The following is a 19,104-nucleotide window of genomic DNA, read 5'->3' on the forward strand; positions in this document are numbered from 1 at the left end:
GGTTGAGGGAAGGGCAGGACTGGCAGCTCAATATTCTGGGGTATAGAATCTTCAGGCGAGACAGAGGTGGGTGTAAAAGAGGAGGGGGTGTCGCAATATTAATCAAGAAGTCAATTACTGCTGTAAGGAGGGATGATATCTTAGCAGGTTCCTCTAATGAGGCCATATGGGTAGAACTTAAAAACAAAAAGGGGGCAAGCACTTTGCTGGGAGTGTACTATAGGCCCCCAAACAGTCAGGGGAGATAGAGGAACATATATACAGGCAAATCTCAGAGAAGTGTAGAAATAATAGGGTAATAATCGTAGGGGATTTCAACTTCCCCAATATTAACTGGGATAGTCAGAGTGTGAAAGGCTTAGAGGGTGCGGAATTCTTAAAGTGCATCCAGGAGAGCTTTCTGAGCCAGCATGTAGAAAGTCCTACAAGAGAGGGGGCGGTACTGGACCGAATTCTAGGGAATGTAGAAGTGGTAGAAGTGTCAGTAAGAGAGCATTTTGGTGACAGTGACCATAATTCGGTGAGATTTAAGGTAGTCATGGAAAAGGACAAAGATGGACCGGAAAAAAAGGTTCTAAATTGGGGGAAGGCCGATTTTAATATGATAAGGCAGGACCTGGCCAAAATGGACTGGGATCAGCTACTTGTAGGAAAATCCACATCAGAGCAATGGGAGTCTTTCAGAAAGGAAATAGAGAGAGTACAACGTCAACATGTTCCGTAAAGGTCAAGGGTGGGACCAACAAGCCCAGGGAACCCTGGATGTCAAGGGATATACAAGAATGTATTAGGAAAAAAAGGTAGGCTTTTGGCAGATACAAAGGACTAAAAACAGTGGAAGCCCTAGAGGAGTATAGAAAGTGCAGGGGGGTACTTAAAAAAGAAATTAGGAGAGCGAAGAGGGGGCATGAAGAAACACTGGCGGGCAAAATAAAGGAAAATCCCATGGTGTTTTACAAGTATATTAAGGGCAAGAGGATAACCAGGGAAAGAGTAGGGCCCATTAGGGACCAAAGTGGCAATCTGTGTGTAGAGCGGGAAGATGTAGCTAAGGTTTTAAATGAATATTTTGCATCTGTCTTCAATATGGAGATGGGTGATGTAGGCATAGAAATCAGGCAGGGGGATTGTGATGAACTTGAACAAATTAGTATTGAGAGGGAGGAGGTACTAGCGATTTTAGCGGGCTTAAAAGTGGATAAATCCCCAAGCCCTGATGGGATGTATCCCAGGCTGCTGTGTGAGGCAAGGGAGGAGATTGAAGGGGCTCTGACACAAATTTTCAGAACCTCTCAGGCCACAGGGGAGGTGCCAGAGGACTAGAGAACAGCTAACGTAGTACCATTGTTCAAGAAGGGTAGTAGGGATAAACCAGGGAATTACAGGCCAGTGAGCCTAACATCAGTGGTAGGGAAATTATTGGAAAAAATTCTGAGGGACAGAATTAGTCTCCACTTGGAGAGGCAGGGATTAATCAGGGATAGTCAGCATGGCTTTGCCAGGGGGAGATCATGTCTGACCAAAGCAAGGGAATAAACAATGGCCCAGAACTTGGTGTCGGGGGCTTGCCGCGCGTGCAAGCCCCCGATGTGCACTTACCCGGCGCGCCGACATCTGAAACCTGTCCCGCAGTGGATTTCCTGTCAGTGGCCCAGTTCTGATGTCGGCGCGCTGTGCTAACCTGACCCAGCGGCGTAGTTAGTGCGATGTGCCGGCTGGGATCAGCTGAGCACTGTTCAGCCAATCAGGGGAGGGGAAACTTCATTCATAAGTTTGAGTAAGAACTGTCAAACTCATGAAAAGTACTGCACCCCAAAACACTACTTAAACTTTAAATAAAATTTTAAAAAACATCCCAATCATTAAATTAAGTATAAATAAGTTTTAAAAAATAATTTAAACAATAATTTTTTTTTGTTGAAAAAAATACATTTTTAATAAAAAGGGTCTAAAACTAAACTTACCTTATTGTAGATTCTTTAAAATAATAAACCTGTGGAAAAAAAAATTCTAAATTGCACTAAAACACCACTTACCTGTAAAAATAAATACTTACGTGTGCTTTTTACAAGCGTAAAGACCAGAGGCGTTTACACATGCGCAAATCCCCCAAAACAGAGGAAATCCAAGACGCACACGCTGCCCCCTACAGCGCACGCGCTAGCCTCTACACCTCTTGGGTTAGAGGAGAGGAAATGCCGGTTTTCAGCGCATGCACTGTGCATGCTGAAAACCGGCATTTCCTCCGGCCAGACGCGTGAGTACCCCTTCCGTACTCACGCGTTTGGGGAGGAATTACTGCCCCAATGAATGGTAGGATCTTAGGAAGGACAGAGGATCAGAGGGACCTTGGTGTGCATGTACATAGATCCCTGAAGGCAGCAGGACAGGTAGATAAGGTGGTTACAAAGGCATATGGAATACTTGCCTTCATTAGCCAAGGCATAGAATATAAGAGCAGGGAGGTTATGATGGAGCTGTACAAAACACTAGTTAGGCCACAGCTGGAATACTGTGTGCAGTTCTGGTCGCCACACTATAGGAAGGATGTGATTGCATTGGAGAGGGTGCAGAGGAGATTCACCAGGATGTTACCTGGGCTGGCGCGTTTCAGCTATGAAGAGAGACTGGACAGGCTAGGGTTGTTTTCCTTAGAGCAGAGAAGGCTGAGGGGGGACCTGATTGAGGTGTACAAAATTATGAGGGGCGTAGAAAGGGTAGATAGAAAGGAACTTTTCCCCTTAGTAGAGGGGTCAATAACTAGGGGGCATAGCTTCAAGGTAAGGGACAGGCGGTTTAGAGGGGATTTGAGGAAAAACTTTTTCACCCAGAGGGTGGTTGGAATCTGGAACTCACTGTCTGAAAGGGTGGTAGAGACAGGAACCCTCACAACATTCAAGAAGCATTTAGATGAGCACTTGAAATGCCATAGCATACAAGGCTACGGACCAAGTGCTGGAAAATGGGATTAGAATAGACATGGCTTGATAGCTGGTGTGGACACGATGGGCCGAAGGGCCTCTTTTTGTGCTGTATAACTCTTTGGGCTGGATTTTGATTGAGGAGGCGGGACTACAACTTTCGGGGTTGTAGCCCCACCTCCATCGAGTTGTGGATGTGGTGTATTTGGACTTTCAGAAGGCTTTCGATAAGGTCCCGCATAAGAGATTAGCGTGCAAAATTAAGGCACATGGGATTGGGGGCAAGGTATTGACTTGGATAGAGAACTGGTTGGCGGACAGAAAGCAAAGAGTTGGAATAAACGGGTCGTTTTCCGAGTGGCAGGCAGTGATTAGTGGGGTACCGCAAGGATCGGTCCTTGGACCCCAGCTGTTCACAATATATATTAATGATCTGGACGAGGGAATTGGATGTAATATCTCCAAATTTGCAGACGACACAAAGCTGGGTGGAAGGGTATGCTGTGAGGAGGATGTCGTGAAACTCCAGTACGATTTGGACAGGTTGGGTGATTGGGCAGAAACATGGCAAATGCACTATAATGTGGATAAATGTGAGGTTATCCACTTTGGTGGCAAAAACAGGAAGGCAGATTATTATTTGAATGGCAATAGATTGGGAGAAGGGGAAGTGCAAAGAGACCTGGGTGTTCTTGTGCACCAGTCGCTGAAGGTAAGCATGCAGGTGCAGCAGGCGGTTAAGAAGGCAAATGGTGTGTTGGCCTTCGTAGCAAGAGGCTTCGAGTACAAGAACAAGGATGTCTTGCTGCAGTTGTACAGGGCCTTGGTGAGACCACACCTTGAGTATTGTGTGCAGTTTTGGTCGCCTTACCTGAGGAAGGACGTTCTTGCCATGGAGGGAGTGCAGCGAAGATTCACCAGGCTGATACCTGGGATGGCAGGAATGATGTATGAGGAGAGATTGTGTCGATTGGGCTTATACTCACTGGAGTTTAGAAGATTGAGAGGGGATCTCATCGAAACCTATAAAATTCTGTCAGGCCTGGACAGTAGATGCAGGAAGGATGTTTCTGATGGCTGGGGAGTCCAGAACCAGGGCTCATAGTCTAAGGATAAGGGGTAAGCCATTTAGGACTGAGATGAGGAGGAATTTCTTCACCCAGAGAGTGGTGAACCTGTGGAATTCTCTGCCACAGAGGGCAGTGGAGGCCAGTTCATTAAGTATATTCAAGAAAGAGTTGGATATATTTCTTAAGGCTAAAGGGATCAAGGGATATGGGGAGAAGGCAGGGACAGGGTACTGAATTTGGATGATCAGCCATGATCTCATTGAATGGCGGAGCAGGCTCGAAGGGCCGAATGGCCTACTCCTGCTCCTATCTTCTATGTTTCTATGTGGCCAACCCACGCGATTTTCACTTGATTGACCTGGTTGAGCCCACCCAGCATGACGTCACAGATTGACAATTCATCTGTCAAAAGCTTTTGACAGATGAAATATCAGCGTTTGACAACTATTTGAAGCTGTCAAACACTGACAACCTGTATTCCAAGTAAATTCCTTCCTCTCAGGCTGATTTAGAGATCTCTCCAGAACAGAAAGCTGAATGCTGCAACTTTTGACAGCTCGCGGCCATTCTGCTTTCTGTGCCGGTGAGATGAGGGACTCCCGAGACCTGAAGAAAGGCTGCAAAGGTAAGTAAATGTAAGTAAAACTTCTTTAAACACGTTACACACACCAAACACACTTACCTTTGAACTCATGCACCCATCACTTACCTGAACACCGGACATCTCGAACCCTCCAAGCCCTTCAGCCTGACGGCCCGCCTCGCTAACTTGGTGTGGTTTGGAGCCGTCGGGAATCCCACACTTTAGCAATAAAAATACGGATTAGGCTAAAAACTGCCTGTTAACTACCTGTTAACAGGCAGTTAATTGGCACTAATCCCCTTCCCGCCTCGGGGAGGCGGGTCCCAGCACAGGTCGGGTATCCGCCTCATTTGAAACTGGCATGGAGGCGGGTTGGGGGCGGGATGGGTTCGTGCCCCCCGATTTCAAGATTTTAACCCCCACACGTCTCCAATCCCGCCTCCATGGCCCAATGAAAATCCTGCCCTATGAATCTATGACTCTATACCAAATTGAGGGGGTGGCGGGGTGTAGTTAACAATGTAGAAGACTGCCTAAAATACAGGAACGCCTCCAGCCAAGCTGTTCCAGTACAGCTATAACACTGGCATCTATCTGACAATGTGGAAAACTGCCCAGGTATGTCCTGTTCACAAAAAGCAGGACAAATCCAATCCAGCCAATTACCACCCCATCAGTCTACTCTCAATCATCAGCAAAGTGATGGAAGGTGTCATCGACAATGCTACCAAGTAGCACTTAACCAATAACCTGCTCACTGATGCTCAGTTTGGGTTCCGCCAGGACCACTCGGCTCCAGACCTCATTACAGCCTTGGTCCAAACATGGACAAAAGAGCTGAATTCCAGAGGTGAGCAAGAGTGACTGCCCTTGACATCAAGGCAGCATTTGACCAAGTGTGGCATCAAGGAGCCCTAGTAAAACTGAATTCAATGGGAATCGGGGGAAAACACTCCACTGGTTGGAGTCATACTTAGCGCAAAGGAAGATGGTTGTGGTGGTTGGAGGTCAATCATCACAGCCCCAGGACATCGCTGCAGGTGTTCCTCAGGGCAGTGTCCTAGGCCCAACCATCTTCAGCTGCTTCATCAATGACCTTCCCTCCAACATAAGGTCAGAAATGGGGATGTTCGCTGATGACTGCACATGTTCAGTGCCATTCACAACTCCTCAGATAATGAAGCGGTCCATGCCCGCATACAGCAAGACCTGGATAACATTCAGGCTTGAGCTGATAGTGGCAGGTAGCATTCACACCACACAAGTGCCAGGCAATGACCATCTCCAACAAGCGAGAGTCTAACCACCGCCCCTTGACATTCAACGGTATTACCATCACCGAATCCGTCACCATCAATATCCTGGTAGTCACCATTGACCAGAAACTTAACTGGACCAGCCACATAAATACTGTGGCAACAAGAGCAGGTCAGAGGCCCGGTATTCTCGGCAAGAGTCTCGCCTCCTGACTCCCCAAAGCTTTTCCACCATCTACAAAGCACAAGTAAGGAGTGTGATGGAATACTCTTGCCTGGATGAGTGCAGCTCTAACAACACTCGAGCTCGACACCAAGACAAAGCAGCCCGCTTGATTGGCATCCCTCCACCACCGGCGTACCATGGCTGCAGTATGTACCATCAACAAGATGCACTGCAGCAACTCGCCAAGGCTTCTTCGGCAACACCTCCCAAACCTGCGACCTCTACCACCTAGAAGGTTATGGGCAGCAGGCGCATGGGAACACCATCACCTCCAAGTTCCCCTCAAAGTCACACACCATCCTGACTTGGATGTATATCGCCGTTCCTTCATCGTCGCTGAGTCAAAACCCTGGAACTCCCTCCGTAACAGCACTGTGGGAGTACCTTCACCACACGGACTGCAGTGGCTCAAGAAGGTGGCAATAAATGCTGGCATTGCCAGTCTTGCCCACATCCCATGAACGAATTAAAGAAAACATAAACAGTCTTGCAAAGTGGGTGGATAAATGGCAAATTATATTCAATATAGTGAAGTGTGAGGGGAAAGGAGGCCACTAATTACTTGAATAGTAAGAAATGAAAGTGGTAGAGATCTGAGAATACAGTTATATAAATTACTAAAAGTAGCAACACAAGTTGATAAGGCCATAAAGAATGCAAAAAAGTTATGGCGTTCATTTCTGAAGGAATAGAATACAGAAGCAGGGAGATAATAAATTTATAGAGAACTCTGGTTAGACCGCACTTAGAGTATTGTGTGCAGCTCTGGTCTCCATACTACAAAAATGATATTGAAGCACTGGAGAAAATGCAGAAGAGATGTACAGAGATGTTGCCAGAGAATGCAAATATCGGGAAAGATTGTGCAGGCTGGGACTCTTTACTTTGGAAAAGAGAAGTCTACGAGGAAACATGATAGAGCTCTTTAAAGTTATGAAGGAGAGTAATAGCATAGATGTGGAGAAATTGTTTCCACTTATTGGTGAGTCCAGAACAAGGGGGCATAAATATAAAATAGCAACTAGCTGATCAAATAAAGAATTTAGGAGGAATATTTTTTAAACTGGTATGAATGTACAACTTGTTGCCTTGTGGAATGGTTGAAGCAGAGAACAAAAATGTATTCAAGGGGAGGCTTGCTGCATACATGAGACAGGGGATAGAGGGCTATGGGAGCAGGGTAGGAAGAGATAATTAGAGTGGGAGTGAACTCGTGTGGAGTACAAACACTGGCATAAGCCAGTTGGGTGGAATGGCCTGCTTCTGTGCTATAGATGCTCTGTAAAATAAATTTTAAAATACGGTATTACATGGAAGCACATAGCATTAAAGCGATGGTGGTAGCTTGGATATGAATTGGCTAAGGGATAGTGTTAGATCCGTGTATTTTTGATGTTGCGTGTCCTTCAATAACTAGACACGAGACTGCAGGAACAATCAACAGGTATTTACTGGATGAGGGTTACTATAAAACTAAACGTACAGATCCCTACTCAGGGTTTATATACAGGTGTGGTCACTGCCGGTACTACAGTATACAGGAGCTGTAAAAAGTAGTTCTCCCCTTAAAGGTACATACACTACAATTCCTCCCCTTTTAGATTGACAGTACCATAACATTCATTTAACAACTAACACTTTTAACATGCACATTAACTGAAAATAGTCCATTTATTAATTCAATCTTTGGGGCGGCTTCCTGATCCTTTCTGGATAGCGCCTTTCCTGAATGTCTTGTTCTTGGTGCGGAGGCCCCTTGTCGTCAGTTGGTTCATCAGCTTCCGGTGCTACTGTTTCTGGGGTAGATGCTACCTGTATGTCGGTTTCATCACCAGGTGCGCGAGACATGGGGTTGACTCGTTCCTGTGACTCTAGGATCTGGTCGACATGGCATCTCACAATGTTCTCCCCAACATCCACTGTGTACATTAGTGGCCCCTGCCGTGTGCATATCGTTCCTGGTTGCCATTTCTCTGTTCGGTAGTCGCGGGCCAAGACTGGTTGCCCTACATTGAAGCTCCTTGTCGGCTTCTCATTGATGTGCTGGAATTGCTTATTCTCAACATCTCTTCGTACATTTGGTCTGAGCAAATCCAGACAAGATCTCAACCTTCGGTTAAAGAACATCATGGCCGGGGTCTGGTTGGTGACTGCATATGTCGCATTTCTGTAGGCTAACAGGAAATTGTCCACCTTATGCTGCAGTGGAATGTCGTCATCACACATGGCCCTTACTGCTTTCTTAAAGGTTTGTACGAACCTCTCAGCCAATCCATTTGTGGCTAGATGATACGGGGCAGATGTGTAATGCCTTACCCCATTCCTTTTCATGAATCTTCGAAACTCTTCGGACACAAACTGTGGTCCGTTATCAGAGCAAATCTGCTCTGGCAAGCCGTTCCTGGCAAATATGGTCTGTAGGACTGCAATAGTTTTCTCCGTGGTGGTGGACGACATTTTGATCACCTCAGGCCATTTCGAGTGCGCATCCACGGCTATTAGAAACATTGAGTCCATGAATGGACCAGCAAAATCAATATGCACCCGTTGCCATGGAGATGAGGGCCACTCCCATGGGTGTAGAGGGGCATGTGGTGGTGCATTTTGGACCTTCTGGCATCCTGAGCAGCTCTTTGTCAGGTCCTCGATTTGCTGATCGATCCCCGGCCACCACACATAAGCCGTAGCAAGGCTTTTCATTTTCACCCCTCCCAGATGGCCTTCGTGAAGCTCATTGAGCACTCTCTCCCTTAACTTGGGTGGAATTACCACTCGGGATCCACACATCAAGGTCCCCTGGCATACTGACAGCTGTTCTCTTCTGGATGAGAATGCTGGCAACAGTGAGTCGCCATGTGTTGGCCATCCCTTCACCGTCAAGTCATATACCCGAGACAGTGTCGGGTCATTTCGGGTCTCCTTCTCTATATCAGCGTTAGTTACTGGCAAGCGTTCAATTATAGTCGAATGAAATATTTCGACAGGGTCCACTGCTGGTGCTTCCTCCGCAGTAGGCAGTGGCAGGCATGATAGCCCATCAGCGTTTCCATGCTGTTTCATGCCCTTATACTCGATTTCATATTGGTTCGCCCCTAGAAAAAGCGACCATCTTTGTAGCCGTTGCGCAGTCATCACCGGCACGCCCTTCTTTGGATTAAAGATGGAGACAAGTGGTTGGTGGTCCGTCAGCAAGGTGAACTTCTGCCCGTGCAGATAGTGGTTGAACTTTTTCACTCCCCACACTAGGCTGAGGGCCTCCCTGTCAATCTGGGCGTAGTTATGCTCGGCTGAGGTTAGTGACCGAGACGCAAAGGCTACCGGCCTCTCCGAGCCGTCCGGGAACTTATGCGACAGCACCACTCCAATGCCATAGGGTGATGCTTCACACGCCAACCGAATGGGTAGTGCTGGGTTGAAATGAGCCAACACCTCTTTTGATGTGATCAATTCTTTGCACTTCTGGAAAGCTCGTTTACATTCGTCATCCCACTTCCATGGTACCCTCGTTTGCAGTAGGGTGTTCAGTGGGTGTAGTACTGTAGACAAATTCAGCAAGAACTTATGGTAGTAGTTCACCAGCCCAAGGAACGACCTCAGTTGTGACACATTTTCCAGTGCAGGAGCCTTGACTACTGCCTCAATCTTTTCAGCGGACTTATGTAACCCCTCTTCATCAATAACATGGCCACAATACGAGATCTGTTTCTGGAAAAACTCGCATTTGTGGCGATTTGCTCGGAGCCCATATTCCTTCAATCTAGTGAGCACCTGCTCCAGATTGGCAAGGTGAGCACTGTCATTTTCGCCCGTGACCAGGATGTCATCCAAATAACACTGGGTCCCTGGAATCCCTTACAGGACTTGATCCATTGCCCTTTGCCAAATAGCCGGAGCTGATGCTACCCCGAACACCAGCCGGTTGTATTGGTAGAGACCGTTATGAGTGTTGATCGTGAGGTACTGTTTTGAGGCTTCTTCTACCTTCATTTGCAGGTACGCCTGGGCCAGATCAATCTTAGTGAAGCGTTTCCCTCCAGATATCGAGGCGAAAATATCTTTAATCCGCGGAAGCGGATATTGTACCGTGTGAAGGACTGGGTTCACTGTCACCTTAAAGTCCCCACAGATGCGAACTTTCTTTGGTTCCCCAGGCGTATTACTCAACGACCTCTTCATTACAGGAATGATGGGTGTAGCCCACTCACTCCAGTCCACTTTGGACAGTACTCCTGAACATTCCAAACCTTCCAGCTCTGCTTCGACGGCTGGGCGGATCGCATAAGGCACCGGTCTGGCCTTAAAAAACTTTGGGCTTGCATTTTCCTGTATTTTGATCGTCGCTGTTATGCCTTTTAGTGTTCCAAGTCCCTCCTGGAACACTTCTTGTGCGTCAGTTAGCATTTTTGACAGTCGTCCAGGTGTGGTGTCGTCATCCTTTTTGGCATCTACAGTTAGTGCTTGTATGGAATGCCAATCTAGCTGTATCTTCCGGATCCATTCACGTTCTAGTAGTGGTGGTCCTCCATCTGGCAATACATATAGGTCCATTTTTGGTGTTTCCTTACCGTTATATACAACGCTCACCCTTGTTTTTCATTTGGGGTAGACTTTTTGCCTCGTGTACGTCTTCAAGACAATCTCTGTATCTCTCAAGGGTATATGTGAGAATAGCCGCTTGTAGTCCCTTCGGTTTATGACTGTTAGGGCTGATCCTGTGTCCAATTCCATTTTCACTTGGACTCCAGCTATCTTGAGCGTGACCCAGATAGTTTGATGATCCTCCGTTTGGATCACCTTATGTAGTTTCAGACAACCCAGCTCCTTGCTTCCGGAGTCTGTATCACTTTTCTGTTCGTCTGAACTACTCTCCGTCACCTTATGTACCTTCTTGTACTTCTCCTGTGGAGATTTCTTGCTGCTGGTTTTCTTTCCCGATCTGCAGACTCTTGCTATGTGTCCTACTTTCCCACACTGTCTGCACACTTTGTCCTTAAACCAGCAATCATTATGGTCGTGTGTTGTTCTGCCGCAGCGATAGCACTTCATTGTTCCGTATGACATTTCATTTGTGCCATATTCTTGCGGTCTCCGTTGTATCTCAGCAGCGCCCCGTGCGGCTGCTTCGTGTGATACTGCCATGCTGAAAGCCTTGTCCAGCGTAAGATCCTTTTCTGATAGAAGCCGTTTCTGGGTTCCTTCACTTTGAAGCCCACACACAAACTTGTCCCTTAAAGTATCTGCTAGTCCCGTTCCAAACTGGCAGTGTTTTGATAGCTTGCGCAGTTCCGTTAAATACTCAGCATTACTTTCATCTTTATGCTGGTTCCTTTTGTGAAACTTAAATCTTTCTGCTATCAGCAGCGGTGTGGGGTTTAAGTGGTTCTGTAGGATTGACACTATGTTTCCAAAATCCTTGTCCACTGGCTTCTCTGGGGTTACTAGGTTTCGCAGTAAGCCATACGTTTTTGCACCCATGGAATTCAACAATACCAGCGCTTTCCTCTCATCTGGCACTTCATTCGCCTTGCAGTACACTTCTATGCGTTCGACATATGTCGTCCAATCTTCGACTTCATTGTCGAACGCTGTGATACTGCCACTCTTCGGCATCCCTGGGTGTGGTTAGACTGGCTCAAAATGGTGTATTCCCGCGCTTCCCTTCTTCTCTGCTGCGGCTCAAAATGGCGTTTTCCCGCGCTCTCCCTTCTTCTCTGCTGCGGCTCAAAATGGCGTTTTCCCGCGCTCTCCCTTCTTCTCCGCTGCGGCTGCTCAGCCCTTGAACACCGGCTACGCTCTGCGCGTTTTCTTTCGCGCCCCTCTCTCTTCTCCCATCGACGCCGTTCGGTCCTGAACACTGGCTGCGCCCTGTGCGCTCTACCCTCTCTCTTCTCCCGTCAACGCCGTTCGGTCCTGAACACCGGCTGCGCCCTGTGCACTCTACCCTCTCTCATCTCCCGTCGACGCCGCTCAGTCCTGAACACCGGCTGCGCCCTGTGCGCTCTACCCTCTCTCTTCTCCCGTCGACGCTGCTCGGCCTTTTCTGTGCCGTCGGTCAGCTCTAGCCGCCGCTGTCCGGGAAGGGTCTGCGCCATACCTGTTGCCAGCCCGTTTCGCTGGACCACCATGACTGGAGAACCAAGCCCAGCTCTCAACAGCCTCCCCTGCGATGCTCAATCTCTGCTGGATGACTGGACGGTTGCTCGTGGTCGACGCCCGTGCCTCTGGCCTCAACTTTCTTCCACTGTTCTCCAGGAGCGAATCCCTGGGAGGTAATGCAGAGTTGCAGGTAGGTTCGAATCTGCCTCGTCACCACTGTTAGATCCGTGTATTTTTGATGTTGTGTGTCCTTCAATAACTAGACACGAGACTGCAGGAACAATCAACAGGTATTTACTGGATGAGGATTACTATAAAACTAAACGTACAAATCCCTATTCAGGGTTTATATACAGGTGTGGTCACTGCCGGTACTACAGTATACAGAAGCTGTAAAAAGTAGTTCTCCCCTTAAAGGTACATACACTACAGATAGGAGGCAGAGAGTAGTGGTGAACGGATGTTTTTCTGACTGGAGAGAAATAAGCATTGGGGTCCCCCAGGGGTCGATATTAGGACCATTGTTTTGCATGTTATATATAAATGACCTGGATTTGGGTATAGGAGTAAAATTTCGAAGTTGGCGGATGATGCAAAACTTGCCAATGTAGTAAATAGTGAGCAGGATAGCAGACTTCAGGAGGACCTAGACAGACTGGTGAAATGGGCAGAGATATGGCAGAATCAATTTAATACAGATAAGTATATAGTGATGCACTTTGGGAGAAACCTGCACTGCATCTACCAGTCTAGGATCTGTAGTATAAATGTAGCCTTGAGATAGATCGGGGTGTTCGCTGCAGAATTGCCTGCTGGTCAATGAAGGCAGGTGAGAAAAAAACTTATTATTTAAAAACAAAATGAATAAAAGAAAAGTTAAATGGTGAAACAGAAAGAAAGACAAGGGAAGACAAGCAAGAAAGAAAAGAGCTTGCGCTTATAATAATCAGAGAGAATAGGAAGAAAAAGTGAAGTGGCATTTAAAGAAGTCTGTATATATCATTTATAACAATATTATGGTAATAAAACTACTCATTACATCTGACTAGCATTATTACTGTAAAATTATGCAATTTTTCAACCTCACAGTATGTGAGCTGAAACCTGAAAAAGAATTGCCAGCCCAGAGAAACTTCCTGGGGCTGCTGATGTTCTTGGGTTTAATTACTAAAATTTATATTTCCACTAAACTCATTTGAACAGAATGTTCAAAGTATTAACATCTAAGGCCTGCACTACATCACACACACTGGATAAATTGGCACTCCCACTGGCTCCAGCTTTACTAGAACAAATCCACAATAGAATGTAATAGATGAATTACATAGAAATTATAACACAGAAATGCACCACTAATATCTCATTAATCTATCAAAATCTTTCCCAGATTAATTTTGAATACCAGATGTAAACAAAGTATTAATATAGATACCATGGGACAGATTTTTATATCCCATTATTACGTTTTATTTTATAGTCTTTGGTTCAGTGTTACTGGTTACTCCTCTAAGCAGACCTTGCATCTCCTATGGACCAGAGTGTGCCTTTGTCTGCCTAATATCTAGATAAACATAACGAGACCCAGAGATGAAACAGAGAATCCCAGGCACTATACTCCATACATACAAACATAGAAGATAGAAGCAGGAGTAGGCCATTCGGCCCCTCGAGCCTGCTCCGCCATTCAATGCGATCATGGCTGATCATCCAAATTCAGTACCCGGTCCCTGCTTTCTCCCCATACCCCTTGATCCCTTTAGCCTTAAGAAATATATCCAACTCCTTCTTGAATATATTTAATGTATTGGCCTCTACTGCCTTCTGTGGTAGAGAATTCCACAGGTTCACCACTCTCTGGGTGAAGAAATTCCTCCTCATCTCAGTCCTAAATGGCCTACCCCTTATCCTTAGACTGTGACCCCTGGTTCTGGACTCCCCGACCATCGGGAACATCCTTCCTGCATCTAGTCTGTCCAGTCCTGTCAGAATTTTATAAGTTTCAATGAGATCCCCTCTCATTCTTCTAAACTCCAGCGAGTACAAGCCCAGCTGCATTGTCTCCTCAAATTCAGCAAGTGGAAGAATAACACTATATCAAACCAAATCTATGTCTGATATAAATGCCAGGGAGAAAATCATCTGACTCCATCAAAAAGCTGGTGCTATTTTTCTTCAAATTGCCCTTAGATTTAATCCTGTGTATGTATGCAAGACTAGCAAGAGAGAATCTAATTAACAATACATCATAAACAAAAATGCTTCCTTTTTCTCACATAGGTTTTATATCCCTGTGAAGACTAACACACTATAGGTTTCTACATGTTTCCACTTGATAGAACAGCGGGTCGTATTTGGGGAAAAATGCACATGATACAGAGTTAAAATATATAGACTAACAACAGAAAATGCTGGAAATACTCAGCGGGTCAGGCAACATCTGTGGAGAGAGAAATAGAGTTAACGTTTCAGGTCGATGATCTTTCAAAGGTCATCGACCTGAAACGTTAACTCTGTTTCTCCACAGATGCTGCCTGATCCGCTGAGTATTTCCAGCATTTTCTGTTTTTATTTCAGATTTCCAGCATCCCGCAGCATTTTGCTTTTTTAAAAAGTACATGGATTTTCATTCATCACAGTACGTGATTCTTCTAAAGGTTACAATTTAGAGAAAAGTTGCACACAAAATTTAACAAAGTGAATGATGAAATGGATTTTACTAAGAAAATTATATCCTTTCTTTTCTCTTCAAGTCTACACTTGGTTATGTGGCCCTCCTTATCAGCACCTTCCATGTTCTGATTTATGGATGGAAGCGAGCCTTTGAGGAGCAGTACTACAGGTTTTACACTCCACCAAACTTTGTGCTAGCTCTTATTCTACCTTTCACAGTCATCCTTGGGAAACTTATTTTGCTGCTTCCGTGCATCAATAGAAGATTGAGAAAAATACGCAAGGGTTGGGAAAAGAGTCAATTCACAGGTGACACTTCAACAATTGTTCTTCAAGCATCTCCAGAAAGAGTTACCGTTATGTGACATTATGCCAAAAATTTATTCCATTTAAGCCATTCAACTTTCTTCATCTTTATGAAATGAAGACTACTGTGTTAAGTTTGTTTAATTAGGTTGTAAATTATTGACATATCATCTTAGAAACTCCAGTTTCTTGTACTTCTTTGCCCGTTGTCTAATGATAGAGTATATATGAAGTATATAGTAGTGAACAGTGTGTGGGATCCACGATTTATCTCACAAGATGAACTCAGCTCATAAGTAGTGGGTTACGGATTCCATTGTCTCTTCTGTTTATGCCAGATTTAAAAATCAACACACTAAATGAGCTCAGTATTAAAATGAGCTACATGTAGTAAATAAAAATGGAAAACGTTTGATCAATTTTATATCTAGACCCTGTCAGAAAAATCTGTTAAATGTTTTTACTTGCTGTCCTGTTGCTTTGGTGGAAGAAAAATTGATGAACCTGTTCTCTTCCTAACATTGATAGACAGGATGTACTAGAAAGTCTAGGTAGGCTTAGAGTGGATAAGTCGCCTGGTCCAGATGGCTTGCATCCCAGGTTGCTAAGGGAATTGGGGGAGGAGATAGCGGAAGGGCTTGCCATAATTTTCCAATCTTCCTTAGATGCAGTGAAGGTGCCTGAGGATTAGAAAGTTGCAAATGTGACACCATTGTTCAAGAAAGGGTGTAAGGACAATCCTAGTAACTACAGGCCGGTCAGTTTAACATCAGTGGTGGGTAAAGTTTTAGAAACAATAATCAAGGAAACAATTTACGGGCACTTGGAAAAGTTTAAGCTAATTAAGGAGAGCCAACATGGATTTGTAACAGGCAGATCATGTTTGACTAATCTAATTGAATTTTTTGATGAGGTAACAGAGAGGATTAATGAAGGGAATGCAATGGATGTTGTCTACATGGATTTTAGGAAGGCGTTTGACAAAGTACCACATAGAAGGCTGGTTAACAAAATTGAGGCTTGTGGAATAGGTGGGTCAGTGGCAGCTTGGATAAGGAATTGGCTTAAGGACAGAAAGCAGCAGATTGTGGTAAGTGGCTGTTTTTCAGACTGGAGGATGGTAGACAGTGGTGTTCCCCAAGGGTCAGTGCTGGGGCCACTGCTTTTTCTGATATATATAAATGATCTGGATATTGGAATACAGAGTAAAATTTCTAAATTTGCCGATGACACCAAACTTGGGGGCGTGGCAAACAGTGAGGATGATACCAATCAACTGCAACAGGACATAGAAAGGCTAACAGAATGGGCAGACAAGTGGCAGATGGAATTTAATACAGAGAAGTGTGAGGTGATGCATTTTGGCAGAAGGAACAGGGAGAGGCAATATACACTTAATGGCACAGTTTTAAAGAGTGTGCAGGGACAGAGGGAGTTAATGTGCATAGGTCTCTGAAGGTGGCAGGACATATTGAGAGAGTGGTTAGCAAAGCATATGGAATCTTGGGCTTCATAAATTGAGGTATTGAGTACAAAAGCAGAGAAGTTATGCTGAACCTTTATAAAGCACTGGTTAAGCCACACTTTAGGAAGGATGTGAAGGCCCTTGAGAGGGTGCAGAGGAGATTTACCAGAATGGTTCCAGGGATGGGGGATCTTAGCTACAAGGACAGGTTGGAGAAGCTGGATTTGTTTTCATTAGAGCAAAGGAGGTTGAGGGGTGATTTGATAGAGGTGTACAAGATTATGATGGGTTTGGATAGGGTAGACAGGGAAAGGCTGTTCCCACTAGTTGATGGTACAAGGACTAGGGGACACAGATTTAAGGTTTTGGGCAAGAGATACAGGGGGTATGTGAGAAAAAAACTTTTTTACGCAGCAAGTGATGAGGACCTGGAACTCGCTGCCGCCAAAAGTAGTGGAAGCGGAGACACTCAGGCCTAGAAATTAGGTATGGCCCCACCAGCTCAGTTGCGCCCAAAAGTTTGCGCAGCGCCCGGAGCCCGTTGCGCCCGCCAGAAATTCACTTTTAGCGCCCCAAGTCGGAACCGGGCGCTGTTCCAGGGTGTGCCCGCCTCCGCTTGGGGCGCTGAAAGTGAATTTCAGCGCTCCAGCTGCCGCTGCGCCACCCGATGCGGTGCGGCAGGCTGGGGTACTGCAGGCCTCCCCCTTCTCTTAAGGAGGAGCTGCCTGCAGCCGTGAGATTGCCGCTGGATTCTGCCGGCAAATGAGCCCGGCACCACGGAGAAGTGCCGGGCTCGCGGGAATCAGCCACCAATGCCGCGGGGGGGTTGGTGTAGGAGGCCGGGGAGGGAGGTGCGGGCAGGCAGCCGCCGAAAAAGCAGCCGGCCGCACCTCCACCTTTATGCGCCCCACTAACGCTGCATGAAGGCCGTGTTTCACGAACGTTGTTTGCGGCCGCTGCGGAAGAGGCGGCCGCAACTGAATATGGGCGTCGGGCCAGCATCGGGGCGGAACCGGGGCGCTGCGCACACCGATGACGCCATCGGTGCCGGCGCAGCGCTACCGGCTACCGCCGCCATTAACGTTGCACTCAATTTCCGCGCTACCAACCCCGCTGGTGCAGAAGACCTCTTTAGGCGCTAAGTGGGCGCAAGGCCCACTGAATTTCTAGGCCTCAATGTTTTCAAGGGGAGACTGGATAGACACTTGAGGGAAATAAATTTGAAGGGCTACGGAGATAGAGCGGAGGAATGGGACGGACTGAACTGCTCTACAGAGAGTCGGCATGGACTCGATGGGCCAAATGGCCTCCCTCGGTGCCGTTATGACTCTATGATTGGCAGGAATGCTTGTTTTGGAATCTGGAAATCCAAGCACCAAGCTTAGTGTAGAGTAATCTATATTTATAATTCACCATAACTTTTAAAGTTGCTGAGGAAAATTGATCCTGCTCTCCAAAGGCTCAATACACAGTATGGTACTGTACTGTACAGATTGAGGAGGTCCCAGATTTGAGCCCTAGTCAGTGCTGGCATTTATTTTTTAATTCTGCTTCTGGTAAATTAGGATTTCACTAAATTTCTCTGTTTTTAAAATGTGTTTAAGATGTATTTATTAGACATAGCTCCTTAAATTTGAAATTACTTTAAAGTCTGTGGTAATAATCGAATAAGAAAGGCAGTTAATGGTTTTTGTAGGATAAAATAACATTAGTGCAATTGATGTAACAATAAGCAAATGCCAATGCTTATTTCATAATTTTTTTGTTCAGGAATGAAAAATATTGCTTTCAGTAGAATAAGAATTCACACCAATGAAAATAAGATCTACCTGTGTAAATGATTATTTGACAGTTGGTCTAACAATCTAGACTAAATTTTCCAAGGAATTGTTATTTACCATGGAATATCACTGGATTATCACACATGCCCAGCACAATTTTGGTACGTCAATAATGTGCAGTGTTCATAATTATAATGAAGTTGTTTATGTCAAAATGTGGCAAGCTATGTATAAGTGTCAGTCTTATTATTTTTCATTAAATTTGTCAATGTTGTAATTTACATTTCAGTCTTTGTTGATTGAGTAGATGGAACTATTCATTACGTGCAATAAAAATTACTTTATGTTTCCAAAAAAGTTTTTGTTTCTAAACAATATTAGTAATGAGAAATCTGCTTTGTATCCCTATGCTTCTCAATTGGTGCCTCAATTACCATTTTCACTGCACAGTTCCTGGTATGTGTTATGTTTCAGTCTATTGCTGCATCCAAAGGATAAGCAGAATAGTGCTTCTGTGTTTGAATCACTGAGGCCACCTGGTCAGAAATTTGTGCAAAAGCCATTTTGCTGACAACCAAGTTTGCAAAATATTGCAGCACACATCCTTTATTGGAATACATCAGTGTAAACCTTTCAACTGTGTGAATTTGCTTTTGATAACGCTCCTGTGAAGCGTTTTGGACTGTTTTATTACTTTAAAGGCGCAATATAATTGCAAGTTGTTAATTAT

At 45.4% G+C, this 19,104-nt stretch overlaps 1 protein-coding gene across 4 annotated transcripts in view; it reads left to right on the forward strand.

The window, feature by feature from the left end:
* steap2 (STEAP family member 2, metalloreductase) overlaps window positions 1-18,725 on the forward strand; it is a 116,449-nt gene extending 97,724 nt beyond the window's left edge. For all 4 annotated transcript variants that reach the window (XM_085987883.1, XM_085987884.1, XM_085987882.1 and 1 more), the window contains one exon: window positions 14,903-18,725. In XM_085987883.1, coding sequence (XP_085844009.1) covers window positions 14,903-15,187 — 285 coding nt within the window. In that variant the 3' untranslated portion in view covers window positions 15,188-18,725. The remainder of the gene's footprint in view (window positions 1-14,902) is intronic.
* The last annotated feature ends 379 nt before the right edge of the window (window positions 18,726-19,104 follow it).

The sequence above is a fragment of the Somniosus microcephalus genome, chromosome 5 (assembly GCF_052327205.1).
Source record: "Somniosus microcephalus isolate GS21.2 chromosome 5, FLI_Smic_1.0, whole genome shotgun sequence".
Lineage (NCBI taxonomy): Eukaryota > Metazoa > Chordata > Chondrichthyes > Squaliformes > Somniosidae > Somniosus > Somniosus microcephalus.